This window comes from Thunnus albacares, chromosome 19, assembly GCF_914725855.1.
Source record: "Thunnus albacares chromosome 19, fThuAlb1.1, whole genome shotgun sequence".
Lineage (NCBI taxonomy): Eukaryota > Metazoa > Chordata > Actinopteri > Scombriformes > Scombridae > Thunnus > Thunnus albacares.
In genome coordinates, this window is record NC_058124.1 from 705388 (window position 1) to 724625 (window position 19238).

The 19238-nt window shown below is 42.9% G+C and overlaps 1 protein-coding gene across 1 annotated transcript in view; it reads right to left on the bottom strand.

Annotated features, from left to right (window-relative positions):
- LOC122970466 (gamma-aminobutyric acid type B receptor subunit 1-like) overlaps positions 1-19238 on the bottom strand; it is a 106405-nt gene that overhangs the window by 66104 nt on the left and 21063 nt on the right. Inside the window, exon 2 of the mRNA XM_044336614.1 lies at positions 13640-13723. Coding sequence (XP_044192549.1) covers positions 13640-13715 — 76 coding nt within the window. The 5' untranslated portion in view covers positions 13716-13723. The remainder of the gene's footprint in view (positions 1-13639; positions 13724-19238) is intronic.

The window sequence follows — 19238 nt, forward strand, 5'->3', positions numbered from 1 at the left end:
TGTTGCATACTTGCTTGAAAATGTAAGGTTGTGACTATGTTTTGAGGTAATTGTATTGTTTATTATCATGTCTTTCATAACTCACATTACTTTATTATTATTATATACGTAGGAAAGGAAGTCTTCCTTTGACAGATACTAAGCTAGCAAGTTAGCAAAAAGTTTGACTTTGATTACCTACCAATGGCAACCGCTGTGCATGCAAATGCAGCAGCCAGTAGCTCCCTAAAACTTCACTACATTTTTGTTTTTTGTTTAATTTGCTATTTTTAGCCTTCATTACTGATGCACATATTACTTATGACAGAAATACACTCATCAACATTGGTAAAGGAAGTGCTGGGATTGGATTAAGTGCAGCAGACCATGAAATGATCACTGCTAACAGCATCACCCGAACACTCAGCCAGACCAGCCACACCAGCCAGACCAAACATCACTGCAAGCTGTGTGATCAACCCAGGAAGAGAGGGAAGAGAGCCATGATCAGAGCCAAGCTAACCCAGCTTGGACCTAAGGCTATTCCTCTACCCAACCTACCCAACAGCTAATGTCCAGACACAGGAAAATAAAATGGCTGAAATAAGACTCAGACTAACTCAGCACGGGAAACCAGTGTCACGCCCTGGCTGGATAGTTGAGTTACCTTTTTGTTTCTCCCAGTGTTCTGTCTCTTGTACTTCCTGTTTTATTTTGATACTCACCTCTTGTCTCGTTTCAGGTCCTTCGCTTCCTGCCCCGTGTGTCTCCCTCCTGTGTGATTACCTGCCCTGCCCTAATGTGTTGCACCTGTGTCTCATTGTCTCCCCTCCTCCAAAGTATATAGTCTCAGTGTTCCATTCCTTGTATGCCAGTTCGTCTCATTCCTTGTGACAGCGTTCCAGCCTTTTGTTCCCTTGTGTGAGTTCTTAGCCCTATAGTTCCCAGACCTGTTTTTTGTCTGTTGACCTAGCCTTTCGCCCGCTGATTTGGACACTGTTGCCTTGCTATCTGATATTCTGTGTACTGACCGCTTTCTGATTAAAGGACTGATTTTTTTTGTTCTGCGTTTTGAGTCCAAGCCTGTGGTTCAGTACCTGACAGTATGAACTGGCCATAACATGGACTCAGCAGACTCAGATATAGTACGCTCTGTGCTCCAGGCACAGGGTCACAAGATCCACAGTCAAGATGAACAGGTCAGTCTTCTTCGCCATGAAGTGAAGGAGATGACAGATCATCAGGAGTCCCTCTTGGCAGCTTTTGGAACCCAGATCAAACATCTCATTGACCAAATGCGGAAGATGCAAAACCCGCTGGTCTCTGCTGAATCAACACCGGTGGCACCTCCGGGTTCTGGGTCCAATGCTGCTTCTCCTGTGCCCGCCACTCCATCCCTGCCTCTCCACCTTTCCAGACCAGAGCGTTTCTCCGGAGACTCAGGTGACTGCAGAGCTTTTCTAACCCAGAGTGATTTGCTTTTTGAGCTTCAGGCTGCTGCCTTTCCCTCTGACAGCTCAAAGATTGCATACATTATTTTTCACCTGACTAGGAGAGGGGAGGCCTGGGCAATGACAGAGTGGAGCCGGAAACCAGCTGTCTGCAATTCAGTGTCGCTGTTCTCCAAGACCTTCACCCAGATCTTCCAGCAGACAGCCCCTGGACGGGAAGCAGCACGAGCCCTAGTGAGACTACAACAGGGTAAGAAGAGGGTCTCTGATTATGCCATAGAGTTCCGCACTCTAGCAGCAGAGAGTGATTGGAACCAGCCAGGCCTTGTTTGATGCATTTCTTGATGGACTTTCTGACACTCTCAAAGACCAATTAGTCCCCCTGGACCTACCTAGAACTGGATTCCCTTATTGCCCTGGCTATAAAGATCAACAAGTGTCTGTATGAAAGAGAGAGAGGCAGAACCAGACCCTGCAGTTCCCTGCCGTTCCAGCAGAGGCAAGAGGCAAGCAGTTCCTCTTCTTCTTCCTGGCGACGCACTCCTCCTGCTGACTCTACCACAGCGCCTCCCCCAGCCACGGAGGAACCCATGCAGCTTGGCCGAACCCACCTGACGCCAAAGGAACGCCAGCGACGAGTGTCAGAGGGTTGCTGCATCTACTGTGGCCAACTGGGCCACTTCATCGCCTTCTTGTTAAAAGACCGGGCTCACAAGTGAAGGTGAGGGCACTGGTGAGTTGTACTTTGACTGTTTCTAATCCCTCTCATTTGCAACCTCTGGTGTCTCTCACTTCCCCTGTGTGTTATCTTAAGCATCCAGTCCTAGTTGATTCCGACTCAGATGCTAACCTTATGGACTTTGATCTTGTCAGGAAGCTGGGCCTCAAAACCTTCGCAACCTGGATGCCAGCGCCTTGGACGACAGGCTATAATGTAAGGTCACCCATCGCACTCAATCACTGCACCTGTCTTTTCCTGACTCTCACACCGAAAGAATCGGCTTTCATGTCTTTAGAGCTCCTCAGCACCCACTTATCCTGGGATACCCCTGGCTCACACTCCACAGCCCCCCATATAGACTGGAAAACAGGGCAGGTAATTTCATGGGGAAATACTTGTGCAAAGACTGTTTCTCACTTTCTCAACATCTCCTGTCAGAGCTTCAACCTCCTAACACCTCCCAGAACTCTCCCAGCCTGGATCCAGAGTTTCCCGACCTTTCTCGGATTCCCGTCTGCTACCACGACCTCAAGGAGGTTTTCAGCAATGCCCGCGCCACGTCCTTGTCTCCGCACCAGGCCTATGACTGCGCCATTGACCTGCTCCCCAGTACTTCACCACCCAAGGGTCGGCTGTATTCCCTGTCAGCTCCTGAAACCCAGGCCATGAAAAAGTACATTGAGAAATCTCTGGCTGCAGGGATTATTCAGCCTTCCTCCTCTCCCGCTGACGCTGGATTCTTCTTTGTTGACAAGAGAGATAAAACCCTGTAGCCTTGCATTGACTACAAAGGACTCAACCAGATAACCATTCACAACAGGTACCCCCTCCCTTTAATTTCCACTGCTTTTGAGCAACTAAAGGGTGCTAAGGTTTTCACTAAACTGGATTTAAGAAATGCCTATCACCTAGTTAGAATAAGGGAGGGGGAGGAATGGAAGACAGCATTTAACACTCCCAGTGGTCATTACGAGTACTTGGTCACTAGCACTAGCTGTAAGGAGGTTAAATGATTCCTGGGGTTTGCAAATTTTTAGAGAAAGTTCGTCAGAAATTTTAGTTTTGTTGCTGCCCCCCTTCATGCACTGACCTCTTCTAAGTCTAACTTCCGGTGGAATCCCCAGGCAGAGCTCGCTTTCCAGAAGCTGAAGACCAGCTTCACCTCAGCTACCGTCCTCACGATGCCTGATCCCAACCTGCAGTTTGTGGTGGAGGTGGATGCCTCCGATGTGGGGGTGTGAGCTGTTCTCTCTCTCGGAGGACGGCTAAGGACAATAAGTTACACCCTTGTGCCTTTCTTTCTTGCAAGCTGTCGGCCTCTGAGAGAAACTATGAAGTTGGCAACCGTGAACTGCTTGCCATTGAGGTGGCATTGGAGGAGTGGAGGCACTGGTTGGAGGGACCTGAACAGCCTTTTCTCATCTGGACAGATCATAAGAACCTCGAGTACTTGAGAACGGCAAAGAGGCTCAACTCTCGGCAGGCAAGGTGGGCTCTCTTTTTCAACTGGTTCCATTTCACCCTGTCCTATCGCCCCGGCTCCAAGAACTTAAAGCCTGATGCTCTCTCCCGTTTGTTTCCCTCTGAAAACTCTTGTAAAGATCCTACTCCCATTCTTCCCCTCTCGTGTGTTGTGGGCTCTTTCACTTGGGACATTGAGAGAGGGGTCAACGAGACCAAAGTGAACTGTCAACCTCCGGCCGGCTCCCTGCTGAGCTGGCTGTATGTGTCTCCTGTCTTACATTCACAGGTCATCCACTGGGCCCAGTCTCCCCGGTTATCCTGTCACCCTGGAGTACGCAAGACCTTGTTCATCATACGACAGTGGTTCTGGTGGCCAGCCATGGAGAAGGAGGTGACAGAGTATGTGGCAGCCTGCCCAGTGTGTGCTCGCTTTAAGGTCTCCCCATGCCGATCTTCTGATCAGCTCCGTCCACTCCCTGTGCCACATCGACCCTGGTCAGACATCTCCATGGACTTTGTGAATGGCCTCCCCCCTTCCGAAGGTAACACCACCATCCTCATGGTGGTGGATAGATTTTCAAAGATGGTCCACTTTGTCCCCTTGCCCAAGTTGCCCTCAACCAAGGAGACAGCCGAAGTGATGTTGCATCATGTTTTTCGCCTCCATGGCTTCCCTAGGGACATTGTGTCTGACCAGGGCCCGCAGTTTGTGGCAGAGTTCTGGTGGGCTTTCTGTTCACTCCTGGGAGCATCCCTCAGCCTCTCATCGGGCCACCATCCCCAAACCAACGGTCAGACGGAGCAGCTGAACCAGGAGCTGAAGATCAGCCTGCGCTGCCCCGCCTCCCAGAGCCCCAACACATGGAGCAGGCAGCTCACCTGGGTGGAGTATGCACACAGTTCTCTCTATTGTCCCTCATCTGGTCTCTCTCCCTTTCAGTGTGCCTATGGATATCAATCTCCTCTCTTCCCTGCCCTGGAGAAGGAGGTTAGTGTGCCCTCTGCACTGGCTCTGGTTTGCCACTGTCGCCACACCTAGGCCCGGGCCCAAGACACCCTGCTGCACAATTCTAAGCGTTACTAGAAGGCGGCTGCAGCAGATCCCCGCCCCCACGTACAGGAGTGGTCAGAGGGTATGGCTATCCACTTAAGACCTGCCTTTCAGAGTGGAATCCCAGAAATTCGCTCCCAGGTTCGTTGGGCCATTCCCCATTTCCAAAGTCATTGTCACACCCCGGCTGGATAGTTGAGTTACCTTTTTGTTTCTCCCAGTGTTCTTTCTCTTGTACTTCCTGTTTTATTTTGATACTCACCTCTTGTCTCATTTCAGGTCCTTCACTTCCTGCCCCGTGTGTCTCCCTCCTGTGTGATTACCTTCCCTGCCCTAATGTGTTGCACCTGTGTCTCATTGTCTCCCCTCCCCCAGAGTATATAGTCTCAGTGTTCCCTTCCTTCTGTGCCAGCTTGTATCGTTCCTTGTGACAGTGTTCAAGATTTTTATTCCCTTGTGTGAGTTCTTAGCCCTATAGTTCCCAGACCTGTTTTTTGCCTGTTGACCTGGCCTTTCGCCTGCTGATTTGGACACTGTTGCCTTGCTATTTGATATTCAGTGTACCAACCGCTTTCTGATTAAAGGACTGATTTTTTTGGGGGGGGGAACTGAGTCTGAGTCTGCGTTTTCAGTCCAGGCCTGTGGTTCAGTACCTGACAACCAGAGACTGTTGTGTCCACATCTTTACAGAGACCTGGCTCCATCCCAACATCCCGGATCAAGCTATTGCACTTGATGGGTGGATCATGTTCTGTGCCGACAGTACACAAGACTCCGGTAAGAGGACATGAGGCGGACTTTGTGTTTACATCAATGATGCTTGGTGCTCAAATCCAATCAGAGTGGATGGATAATGTTTACCAAATGTCAAGTTTTTAATGTTAAGATGTCGATCATATCATCTGCCCAGAGAATTCACCAGTGTGTTTGTTGTTGTTCACATTCCTCCAGATGCAAATTCAAAGAATGGTATTTTTATTGTAGCTGGTGATTTTAATCAAACAGACCTCAGAACTGTTTTACCGAAATTCCAACAGCATGTTCACATCCCCACCAGGGGAAATAACACCCCCCACCATATTTATACAAATATTCCTGGCAGGTACAAAGCCCTCCCTTGTTCCCATTTTGATCTATCAGATCATATTTCCCTGCATCTCCTGCCTACTTAGTCTCAGCTGATAAAAAGGGTCAAACATCAGTAAAAACTGTTGTGTGAATAGATGAAGCTACAGCAGTTCTACAGGACTGTTTTGAGTGCACAGACTGGCACATGTTCAGAGATGCCACCACCCAGGAGAATCACATCAATATACATCAACAGTGACATCATACATCAGCAAATGTGTTCATGATGTGGTGATCACAAAGATAATAGAATCATTCGCCAACCCGAGAGCCTTGATGAAAGGAGGGGTGAGGGCTCTATCCAGAGCCAAAAAAGCTGTCTTTCGTGACAAGGAAGCATACAACACTGCCAGAGCAAGACTGAAAGCTGGCATCAAGGAGGCAAAGTGGAGACATCATCAAAGACTGGATAGAGACCTCAACACACACAACACCAGAAATATGTGGAAGGTGATCCAGAACATCACAGGTTACAAAAGCAGGAGTGCCCCAATAATGTGTAAGGCCACATTGCCAGATGAGCTTAAATCATTCTATGCTTGCTTTGATATCCTCAACAAAGAGTCAGCTGTAAAGTCCACTCTGCCTCCAGAGGACCTGCCACTGTAAGGATCCATAGAGGATGTGAGAAGACTCCTGCTGAGAGTGACTATGAATAAAGCTGCTGGGCCTGATAACATCCCTGGCTGCGTACTAAAAACATGTGCCAACCAGCTAGTTGATGTTATTACTGACATTTTTAACACATCACTGTGTGGGCGGGTGTTCCCACCTTCCCACCATTATCTCTGTACCTAAAAAGTCTGCATCTGTGTCTAGTCTGAACCAGAGGTTCTCAGGCTTTTGTAATTTAAGGCCCACTTCTGACTGTTAAAAAATTTCCGAGGGCCACCTTCCTTGGGATACTGAATGGTACTGAATGAGAACTGATTTTGCTTCTAATTCTAACTATTCTAATTATTATTAACTCTCCCTGCTCTTTGATCTGTTTCACTTGGCGGATGTCTCTCGTTTTCACTCTACATTGAGTGTTTTGTCAAAGTGATTGTTATTTGGGGTGCTTTAAGTGTGCACTCTCTCTCATGCCTTTTTTCTGCCTCTTTCCCAGTCGAGGAAGCTGCAGTGGAAATTATAAATGAAAGTTCAGACAGCATTTTGGGCGCAAATTCAGGTGGCTTATCTCCGCCCGGTTACTACAGTTACAGTCAAATCAAGCACACCTGCAGAGCAGCAACCCCACACTAAACTGATATGACAGCCACGAGTCTTATGTTTTAACTGCAAGACTTGTGTTTTAATACTGTTCATCATCTGTGATATGAAAACATATGAAATAAAAACGTTTGTGTCCTGGTATTTAGTTCAGTTATAAAATCCAAACACACCGCTGAGCATCTCTCCTGACGGCTACTGACAGTGCTGCCAGCCACAGAGGTGATCACTCTGGACGGTAGAGGAGGAGACGCAGAGATGCTGGTACGTGTCTGTTTAAGCAGGAGTTTAGCCGACTTGATTCATTTTGAAAGAGCAACAACCAATGAGAAATCTCCAGCATAGCTGGCCGACCAATGGTGAAACTTCATCACTCACTCACTCACTCACAGACAATCACGGTTATAGGAGGCAAAGACACACACCCCTGTCTACATCAGTGGAGCTGAGGTGGAGTAGGTGAACAGTTTTAAGTTCCTGGGTATTAGCATCACAGAGAACCTGTCATGGACATCACACATTTCCAACCTAGTAAAAAAAAAGCTCAGAAAAGACTGTACTTTTTAAGGAAACTTTAGAAGGCAAAACTCCCATCTCAAGTTCTTGTGAACTTTTACAGAGGAGCCATAGAAAGCATCCTGACTGGAAACATTACAAATTGGCATGGGATGTGCATGGCCCAAGACATTAAGGCTGTGCAGCAGGTGATTAAAACCGCCTAGAACATCATCGGTACTGTCGGGCCTTGGCTACAAGTTGGCTATCAGCAATAATTAATGATGATCAAATATTAATTATTAAAATCAATAACAGTAGCAAGATGGCTGAAGTTACCTGTTGACTAGGCACATGGCATGCAGAAAATATGTCTGACAAAGTGAACCACAGAGACAAAAGGCCAGACCGTGTGGTGTCTTGAACCGCATGTGCTGCCAGAGGCAAAGTGTGCAAAGCTGGTTTTAAACCTCTTAACTGTATGGGTCTCTGTTCAATGCAAATTGGTGTAGGATGCCAGGTTAGGAGGAGGAATTACCTTGTCATTAGGGCACCACCTCCTTTTTGGTTAGGATTTGTTAGTGCCAGGAGGGAGCACTAACCCTTGTTCAATTTAATCAATGAATCAGTCTCACAATCGTAAGTTCTTGTCCCGAACAGTGACCTCTGAATGTCGGTAAAGAATCAAGCCGTTTCAGGCTGCTCTGGCAGAGTATTCAGGCCGGCTTCACTTCTGAGTTGCAGTCTTGCTCTCAGAGAGCAGTTTCAAGCGTTCTTCTTCTTCTTCTCCTTTAAGGGTTTAAGTTTCAGATTCAGGCTTTTGGTTGGCTTGTAGTAACTTAGTAAGTTGAGTGTCGAATAAAGTTTAGTCTGACTACGCTAAAGTTGTCAGTGGTATCTACTTCAAAATAAAATACTGTACGTGTTTACTTCAAATTAAATTACTATACGTGGAAATACGAGACTTAATGTTACAAATACAACAAAACAAATGAACTTGTTGCAATAAAAGGTTAAACACGGATATATTTGGTTGAAAAACAAATAAAAGAGACGTCTTAAGAGCTTTCTTGAGTTCTTGGAGTCCAGCTCAAAGAGGAAAATCTTTTCGTTTTTATAAGTTAGAATAAAACAGGAGCAGTTTGGATGTGTTCTAAAGGGTTTCTATTATTGATGAATTATTGATGAATATTCAATTTCCTTGTTCTAGGGGCTTTAGGTGTGGCTGGTGCTTTGCAGCCTGTGTCTCCTGAAGTAAAGGAATTTGGTGAAATCTAATTCTGAGTTTTTATATGCAAACATTCACACTTCAAGTCACTGTTGCCTATTATTTCACATTAAAGCTGTAAACACATTCTTTTCATAGTGTCCAAGCATTCATGATATTTCTGATTAATAACAGTCCTGTCAGATTGTATCATATTTGTGAAACCATTCAAAAACAGTTCAGCAATTTACATGATTCATAAGTCAGTTCTTCTAATAACAAACATTAACCTTCATATTAACACTTCACAATGTCTAAGCATACAACCTTCATTGGTTCAACTTTCTCTAACTATTTACACAACTTAAACCATTTACTGAAAAAAAGTTTAATACTATAGTGAAAGGAAATAAAGTTAGGCAACACTTATGTGATTAGATTACTTTCAGAAACATATTTAAATATAAGTTGACATAACTTACTTCACAATATAAAAGCATTCAACGTGACTATTGTTTGACAATAAAAGAAACTTTAAACTCAAATCCTTCAAATATTATCTTTACATTCCTATTATTTTAGAAACATCATTCTTTCAACCAAACTACTTGTCTAATTTAACTACTACAATATGATTGTTTATGAGGTTAATGGATCACAAGTTAAACACTTAAAATACAAATACATGGTTATTAAACATTCACTAACTCTTCACATAAGGGAATTTAACTCTTGTCAATAGAGGAGCAGTATTGTTACCTGTTAGTATAAAAGGATAATACAATCTAAGTCTTATATCTCTTTAGTAGACAGTCATACACCTATGAAAGTTATACTGTTTTTCTTGTATTTACATGACAAATGACATGATATAAGTTACATGATGATTAGACATTTAATTTACATGGATTTCAGGTTTGTCTCAGATTTGAAAGGGGCTTCACGAAGTCCTCAGGAATGTGGATTAGTTTATGGCTTTGGTGATAAGAGCCTGTCTTCCATCTAAGGTGGGAGTTGTTTTCCTCCGGTCCAAGCGGCTTTAGGGTCATTTCATGCTTTTAGTTCGTGTCTTAATTCAACTTATCGAAATGGTTTCTAGGAGGTCTTTCTGAGTCTCTTGAGCATCACTGATCAAACCCTCACTTGGAGGGTTACAAAGGTCAGTTCTGTAGGTCTGCTCTTACAAACTTAGGAATCCAGGGAGTCTTTCTTTTATTTCCCTTAAGAATCAAATATTAGTTAACAGAATTAAAGAACAAGCGGTTGTCCTCCTACATGTGTGAAGCACAATCTAACCTTAGCTTAGCAGTATGGCTATTCAATAGCTTAACAATGAAAATGCATCACAACAGTAAAACTCAGTGGACAACGTAAAACCAAAGTCAGTAAATGTACATCGACAAATTTAACAGTCTATGCTTAGCCATGCCATGCTCTGCTATATTTTGCTAGGCTATGCCCAGTTGTTACCAAGTCCATGGATAAAGAGATGCTTTGTGGTGTTCTGCTTCTTAGCTGGTGAATCTGTGGATGAGTCAGGCTGAGAAGAGTTTGGCTCCAAGACTAAAGGATGCAGGCTTTGCTTGGTAGTCGGTGCCCCAGTTGTGCAGGTCAGAGGGCCCAGGTCACTCCTTTGTGCAGTCCTTACAGAGTTGGTGGCAAGCTAACTCTGCTTTGTGGCTCCTGTGCTTATTAAATCAGCCATCATTGTGTAGTAGCTGCTAGCACTAGATAACTTAGTTACTGAGTCTTAGACAGGCTCTTGCGTCTTCTGCCATAAAGAAAAGAGTTCTGTTTGTGTCTGCTGTGAGCAGGCCACACAAGAGAGTAGAGAGCTGAGCAGCAGAGCTGCTCCCACAGCAGCCATGAAGGGAAAAAGAGAGAGAAGAGAGGAATCTCTAGTTTTGTTAACCTGGGTCCATGGGTAGAGTTCACAATTGGGTGTGAGCAGCCATGGAATCTGGGGAAATTGACTTTCTTTAGGACTCCCTTTTCTTCTTAGGCCCTGTTTACACCTGGCATTAACATGTGTCTTGGGTGATCCGATCACAAGTGGACAGCTCTAAGAACGTCTGTTCACACCTGGCATTAATATGCGTCTCCACATGCGTCTTGAGTGACCACTTGTGATTGGATCTCACTTCCCTGCTCTATATGCAAATTTCTGTTTGCAAAGACCAAATTCGTTGTTGTTTTTAAGGATAAAGGATAAACAAATATGCAATGCATTGTGTGCCCCCTCACAAAAATCAAATGCCCATCCTATTGATTTGCTCTAGCATTTGCAGCTGCGTCTCCCCATTGAGAGACACTGTGCGCATTTACGCACAAGGCACAGCAGCTGCTACACACACACAGTCCAGGTTCATACTGTTTGGAGTAAAGCAGCCGTCCTCCTGATAAATCCTGAACTCCATTATGTTGAGCAGCGCAGCAAAAGCAATAACTGTAGTAATCAACTTGACAGGACAGAGGAAGCGATCCAGCAATGTTTAACGTCTGAAATATTTTTTTAGACAGAAAAACAAGTTTTTTTCTGGTTTTGGTTTAATTTCTATTCTAATTGTTGATTTAATGAGGAAACAGGTTAGGAGAACAGGAAAGACAGGAAAAAACTAGGACTTAGGCCCTGTTTACAACTGGCACAGATGAAATTGTCTAATTATTTTACCAAATCATGGCAATACACCTAGGTATTTAAACAGACCCGTCAGGTTGAGGGTGTCTGTCAAGACCCAGCAAACAGATATCAACAAGAGATCAGACATGGATCGACTTTCCTGCTACATCAATACATGAGGACATGAGGAACACATGGGGAAATAAATGAGGTGAAAACAATGATTAAACTAAAGAAGGAAATAAATCTGCACACCTCCTAGCTGCTGCCAGCAGCAGGATCAGCACCTTGGAGAGCTGATCAAGTCCTGACAACTGTATGATGATTCTTACATGACCAAAATTAATGATATTGATGACATTTTTGAGATTACAATGATCAGTTTTCCATACTTTCAGCAGTTAAAACCCTGCTGATTTTACCTGTTACTCCATGACTGAACAAAAGATTTTAAAGAGAACCATAGCTGTAATTAAAGTAATAAACCTTCACAGAAAACAAATAAAAAGAAATTTGCAACAAATTAATGAATAGGATCTTAAACTGGTGGTCTGGGGCTGGTCACGGGAGGGAAGGCGTTTCCTCTGCAGAGAAGCACTCCTTCTTACTACTTGGCAAATACGCCATTATAATAGCAATCTGCCAAGGTGCAAGCACACCTGGCTCTTAAAGGGAATGAGAGATAACACTGTGATTGGTTTATTGCATGTTACATCCAATACACACCCATGATTAATTAAGAGACTAAGTAAAATCCTTTTCAACTGCGACCATTTTTTATGCCATTAAACTAGCAAAAGTGGATTTGGACACACCCTAAATGCACTTGCGTCATGCGCTTCGGACCGTGCGCTTTGGATCATTACAATAGGGCCCATAGAGTTATATGCAGTGATCTCCCAGCAGCTCCCGTGCAGACTGGACCGGTCAGGATCTAATGTTAATTAATTTGTGTGTTACACACACAGTCGAAGTTAATGCTGTTTGGAGTAAAGCAGCCATCCTCCTGATAAACCCTGAGCTCATTATGTCGAGCAGTGCAGCAAAAGTAAAAACTGTAGTTATGAACTTGACAGGATAGAGGAAACTATTCAGCAATGTTTAGCTTCTGAAATATTTTTAGACAGACAAGTGAAAAACAAGTTATTTCCTGGTTTTTGTTTAATTTCTATTCCAATGTTGATTTGAAGATGAAAACGGGTTAGGGGAACGGGAAAAACAGGAGGTGGATTACATTCTTATATTCTCATAATGCATTTTTTATCCTGTTATCAAACAAGTTGAACAAAGCTTTGGACCAGGAGGTAGCAATGCTATTCCCCTGCGTAGTCTGCAGCAAAACAGAGGACATCAGTTTAGTAGGCAGTCCTTCAACGTGGCCCAGGACACTGCTAAATGAATGTGGCCACATGCGGCCCAGACCACCTCAAAATGTGGTCTGAGTGATCGGATCTCAATGTGTCCTTGATGCGTATTGGGTGCATTCACACCTGTACTTAAAGCTGTGAAACCCAACAGTGCCCATCTACCAAGCATCAGTGATATGGATGAGGTGAGGTGCCTGCCTATATTGAATTACAAAAACCTGTACAGCTGTGTTGGTCTCATCAATGCTTGTCGCCATTTGTCTGTTACTATGTTTCATGAATGTCGCCATGTAGCTAGTTAGTTATGTATTAAGATGACATCTTTATTGTTAGTCCAACCTACAAAGCTGTGATTGGCTAGTTGTTTCTTCAACCAGGGGATCAAAAAGTACAACAAGGGATCTGTTGGAATCTCAGAACAAATCTGAAATGTGGGCTGTGATACGGAGGTGTGGAACCAGGCTACTTCCAAGGAAAACCCTCAAATCCGTTAACATGTATTTTGGAGGTGCCCCCCTACTACTGAAGTGTATGCAGCTTGGCCTCCTCCTACATGTCACCATTCTTTTTAGTTTGCAGCACACATATTAATTAAAAAATTAAACTGTTAAAATGGTTAAAACTTAATGGTTAAAACAATGAATGGACAAAGGAAACATATCTATTGAATACTATGGCAGTGATCAGCTATTTTAAGCACTGTACAAAATAGCACCAAGAGGCTTAATGATAGATGATTGCGAGACATTTTGTTGTCATATAAACCCTCCACATACCAACATGTGTGCCCACTATCACACATTCACTAACACACAACAAAAGGCAGACAAACACACACCAGACCAGCAGACAGCAGACTCACTGAGCATCCATTGTACTGCTGCAGCCACAATCATTTTCAACAGATTTTTCAACAGACAACTGGAAACATTGTGTCAAATTACCGACAGATGTATTATACGCAGACACGCTGAGTAAGGGCAAGACGGCACAGGAGTAGAGAAGAAAGGACAGCGCCATTCCTTCGCCTGTAAAAAAAAAAAACACAGAGGAGAATACATTTAGAAGAGGAAACTGACAGGGACAAATCCACACTAAAATTGCTGTTGATGTATAATGTATTTATATGTCCATTTGTTTGTTTAGTGGTAATTTTTTACTTAAAGGGGAGGTATTATGCTTTTCCTTATTTTCAGACATATATATAATGTCGCAATGTCGGATGTTCATGTTAAAAGTGGCCGACGTGTCTAATAACGAGGTAAACGTATGTAGCAGTAATCCCTGTGAGCAAAAAGCAGCATCTTCAGACTGCTCTGAAAGTTTAGTTTTCAACAGTTTTTTCTACTTTCAGCCTGAGCCGACGTCAGTTCGTGATGGATTTCTTTACATGGACCTCTGCTACGTGCACAGCGCGTAAGTTCCACTCCCAGAGTAGTTACGCCAAGCCACAATGCCATTACACAGCACAGCAAAGTAAAATAAGTAATTTACCTGTTGGAGGTGTGCTGGTTGTCTGCAGCTCTTCATGAAACATCTAACTGTGGCTGTTTCTGCTTGTACTAGTCCTCCCTGTGTTATTTCTAACTAATCCGCTGAACAAATAGCTCTAAATAGCTCAATATGTTGTTGTTTTAACCAGAGTTTTGCTAATTCAGTGAGGAACATGCTTTTACTTCCTGTAAAGTCTTCACAATAAAAGTCTCCCGTTAATTATTCATTTAAAAGCTTTTAATTTGAAGCAGTAAAGCAGGAAATCTTTGGTTTGCATTGACGGTAAAGTTACACAACTCTGATACGTAAAGCTGGCCAATCAGAGCAGAGTGGGCTCATCGGGAGGGAGTGAAAGAGAAACGGTGTATATTGAGGGGCTGCATAAAGGGCCAGTATAAGATAAATAAGGAGTTTTTTTTAACTTTGAATCATATATATATATGGCATTTAAAAGGGCAGGTGGAAGTCATTATATGTGCTGTTTAGTGGGTGAGTGAAGTAACCTGCTGGGACAAACAGCTCCAAAGTTTTGGAAGACTGCTCCAAAACTTTATCCAGCGCGTCAATCTACTTTGTAGTTTTTCATTTTGCTCCACTGTGCACGTTGTGACCTTTCATTTTTCTGTAATCTTTTTCCCTTTGCGTGTTTGGCTGTGTTGTGCCTGAATTTTTTCAGATGCTCAGAGGTCTTCTTATCCACATTTTGGTTTCTAACCACTGACTCCGGCTCCCTCTGAATAGCCTGCTCTCACTGAATATTAATGAGGGCCTGGACATGTTGGTTTGTCCAACAAGTGTTCTCCATTGTTACTCCACCTATATGGTTGCCCCATATAGGTGCAGTAATAAAAAGGTTACTGTTGTTGTGTTTGTGTTTGCAGAAGTTACCCTTGTCATAATTTCAGATCTGCTTAACCAGTCATGATTGCCAATCATGCCAGCAGTACCTGGAACTTGCATTTAGTATCACCTCCTGAACAAAGCCCAAGTTTAGTTCCAGGAACGTATCCCCCAAAGCAATTGGAGAACAGTAGAAACAAAAACAGAACCTGTAACAGCAGATATGTACATGTCAGGTTACATTTCGTTAAGATCCTGCAGTTGACCAGTCTACTGAAAGGGTGATTAACACAACCTATGTACCTTTTCCCGACAAGCCACCTCTTGTAGAAAAAAATTATCTCTTCTGTCAGGAGCAAGGCAGCATGGCCTTGTTATAGTGCCACAAAACCTCTTGGGGAGGAGGTGGGGCTGAATGGTTGGGCATACAGAGGGTCTGAGTTTGACACCAACAGTCAGATGATTGTGGCTTTCTATTAAACAAGATCACCCTCTTTCTCTAACCTAAACCAAATAGTTTTACTCAACTAACTAAACCAAACCTTAACCACAGAGTTGGCAGAACTTTTATCAACGACCAAGGATCAATGTCCTGACAATAGAGACACCAGTTCAGAAAATACTCATATGGGTCATTTTGGTAGACAAGAACAAATTTATTATGTCATTGATTTTGGAGGACTAGTTGAACAATGCCTGTGGTTTAACATTTATTTGTGCCAAAATAAATGAGCTGCAGTTACTGGTGTTCTTCGGTGAGTGAGGACTCTTGGAACCAGTGTGATGTTTGGTAACAAATCTGACAGGCACTAATAAAGCAATGTGTTGGACATTTGTTCCATTGATTCAAAGAGAAGAGAGTTTCTTCCCTGCTATTTTACTCAGCAGTCATACAGGCAGAGATGCCAATCACCCCATCGATAAAACAGAAGACGTGTTTTAGATAATGATATCATTAAGTTAATAAGACAAGATAAGTGGTCCATTCTCTAAAATCACTTTCTGTAAAAGCATGCTGGGAAACAAGATGCCTTATAAAACACACTGTAATTAATACAGTTCTCTGTGAGGAGCATGCACTCAGTCATACTAGCATAGTGGCTACAGATGATCAGTCAATCCACCACTTAGTCAACTACTGGTTGGCTTGCCATATTTTTTTACAGCCATGTTAAGGCATTTTCTTCCTGAAAAAAGCATTTGTAAAGTCAACATTTTAAAAACTCTTTTAAAAAATAATATTGTTGACATTTATGTTTGCCAGTTAGCAGTGTTCTTCTTTCTTGCCTTTACTGGCACATTGCCATGTTCCTTGGCACATTACCGACACCAGCTTTGGAGTAGTGAATAACAGGGAAACTGTCAACATCAGAAATGCGAATCATGCCAACCTCAAGCACAAGATACAAAGTCAATTACCACTCTTGCTATTACAAATTTTTAAATGAAGGTTTCATATTTGTAAAGCTTTCCCAGAGCCTAGAAAAGCTGTTACATGTGACATTATCTCCATGAAAAGTGGATGGGCGGAGTCGATTGAGCTATTACTTTTTTTCATCATCTTGGAGTCTGGGATCCAGTTCTTATAATACATCCCTGGGACCTGTCTACATAAAAACATTGCCTTCTAGCACCAGTGGTGAAAAACCCCACTTGGTGCCCTTAATTAGTTAACTACTCCTAGTATGTATTTAATATTACTGATGATATTCAGTATATCAGCGTCTAAAGAGCAGCTGAGGGTAATTCTTTTCTTTGAGGTAGACAAAAGGAAGGGGGAAATAGTAAAATGAAGAATAAAACACACATGATATTTGACACTGAGAGCCCAGGGGTATATTTCAGACTAATGACAGCCCATATTGACATGAGGCTTTATACGGGCTTCCTAATGAATCAATATGTCAGTATATTGTGAATCCATCGACCTAGAAAGGGTTGCATTAGCCAGCTCGCGCACACAAAGGGATGTATAGGTTCCACTACATCCTGGGCATTTGAGGAGGCATAATTGCAGCACAATTGTAGGGACTGATCATTTATTTAGACCCAACTGTGGTGACTTGATAAAGAGCAAGGCAGGAAGGGGAATAAAAGAGAGTGCTGAAGCATTTCCTTTCCTTTTCTCTCCATATGGTAGAAAAAAAAATTGAAAAATATTATGTGAAAAACCTCATTAAGCTTAACAGATCAGTTCATTGAAAAGCTACTGAAGACCTCTGAAAGGTATTTGGCATCTGTCCGAAAACAGAAATTTTTTAATCACACTGAATCATCCAACTATAAAGCAAGGACTCAAGGTATGTCTGTCTGTATGCATGTATGTATGTATGTATGTATAGACAGGTGTCAAATTAAAGGAAAAACCAGTACAGGTGTGAAGGCTTGACCCCTAGAGTGAGAGGATCCAGTGGCTCTGTTATGCTGTGGGGGGCATTTTGCTGGTGTGGTTTCAGTCCACTTGTTGCCTTAGAGCAAAGGGTCACTGCAAATCAATACAAAGTTGTTCTGAGTGATCACCTTTATCCTATGATGACATCTCTATCCTAATGGGAGTGGTCTCTTCCAGCATGACAATGCCCCAAACCATAGGGCACGAGGGGTCACTGAATGGTTTGATGAGTATGAAAATGATGTGAATCATATGCTATGGCCTTCACAGTCACCAGATCTCAATCCAGTAGAACACCTATGGGAGATTTTGGACCGATGTTTTAGACAGTGCTCTCTACCACCATCACCAAAACACCAAATGCAAAGGTGCATTGAAGGTGTTCTGGTGGCACATGGTGGCCCAACATCTTACTTACATCTAAAGACACTTTATTTTGGTTTTTCTTTTCATTTGTCACCTGTTTGTCTGTATGTATGTATGTATGTATTAGGGGTGGAGCCAAATCCAAATACAGCATTTGGAAAAGCACAAATGGTAAGTTTTTACAAATGTTTATTTCGGAAAGAAAAAAAAAACATGTCAAATAACAGTGCACAGGTCGGTTACATTGCTGTCTGACCTGGTGTGGGGACCTCCTTTGCAAAATAGTTTATTGATGAACACTCCTTTTAACACTTTAATATCCTTAAATGAGAAGTGTAATAAAAGCAAAAACAGGATTGTTACGCCTATTTCCACTTTTATTCGAATACAATTTGCTGCCTCAACAAATACAAATACAAATACCGGGCTCTCTGCACATCCCCAGTATGTATGTATGTATATATGTATGCATGTATATATGTATGTACTGAATGTATGTCCCTTGCATATCTTGAGAACCGTTCATCTGATCAACTTCTTACTTGTCAGGTTTATTTATAGTGTTGAATTTGGTGGAATTGGACACACAACACATTCAATATTAATAAACTTTGAACAAAAAGGCATACCATCTGTTGCAGGACCCCTTGCTTTTCTTGTCACTGCAAATAGTTCTTTATGACTCTGGCTGTATGTTTGGGGTCGATGTCATGCTGCAGAATAAATTCGGAAGTGATCAGACGCCTCTCTGATGGTATTTCATATACATGGATAAGAATTTAAACATCTAAAGTGCCTAAAACTTTTGCACAGTACTGTATGTATTATACTCGTGATCGGCTGTGTGCATCCAGCCTATTAGAAAGCAATAAATTCTGTTATCTGAAATGTATTGACTAATTGTGTCATGGGACGTAAATCAAAATTTCACATACAAACGCTAGTGCTGCCCTTCCTACAGTTAATGTTAACGCCCCTCGCTGCTTCATTAGCTTCATTAACTGTAAAGTTTTACTGAAAATGAAACACCAAAAAATAACAATTATTTTCAGGGCAATGCCAATAAAAGTTGGAAGGGGGACTGCTGTCACTCCAGCCAACCAATCTTCAGAAAAAAAGCACCATATCTACTGCTGCTCTACGTAGCCAGTCTGTCGAGAAGGAGAATGATAAGGAGAATGATAGCCCTGCATGTAATGTTACTGCCTCTACTGCCTCAATGAGCCACACTGTGTCTGGTGCATCTGATCCAGCCAATGATATTCACCCTCCAGTTGGTGCTCTAGCTAACATTACCTCCTCTGCTTTAGCTCCAGCCAACATTGGCCACTCTGCCTGTTCTGTCACTGCTCCAGCTAACCAATCACCCTGTGCTCCGGACTCCTCTCCAGCCATACATTCCTCCATCACTCCAGAGCCTCCAGCTTCCAACTCTGCTCCTTCTAAAAGCC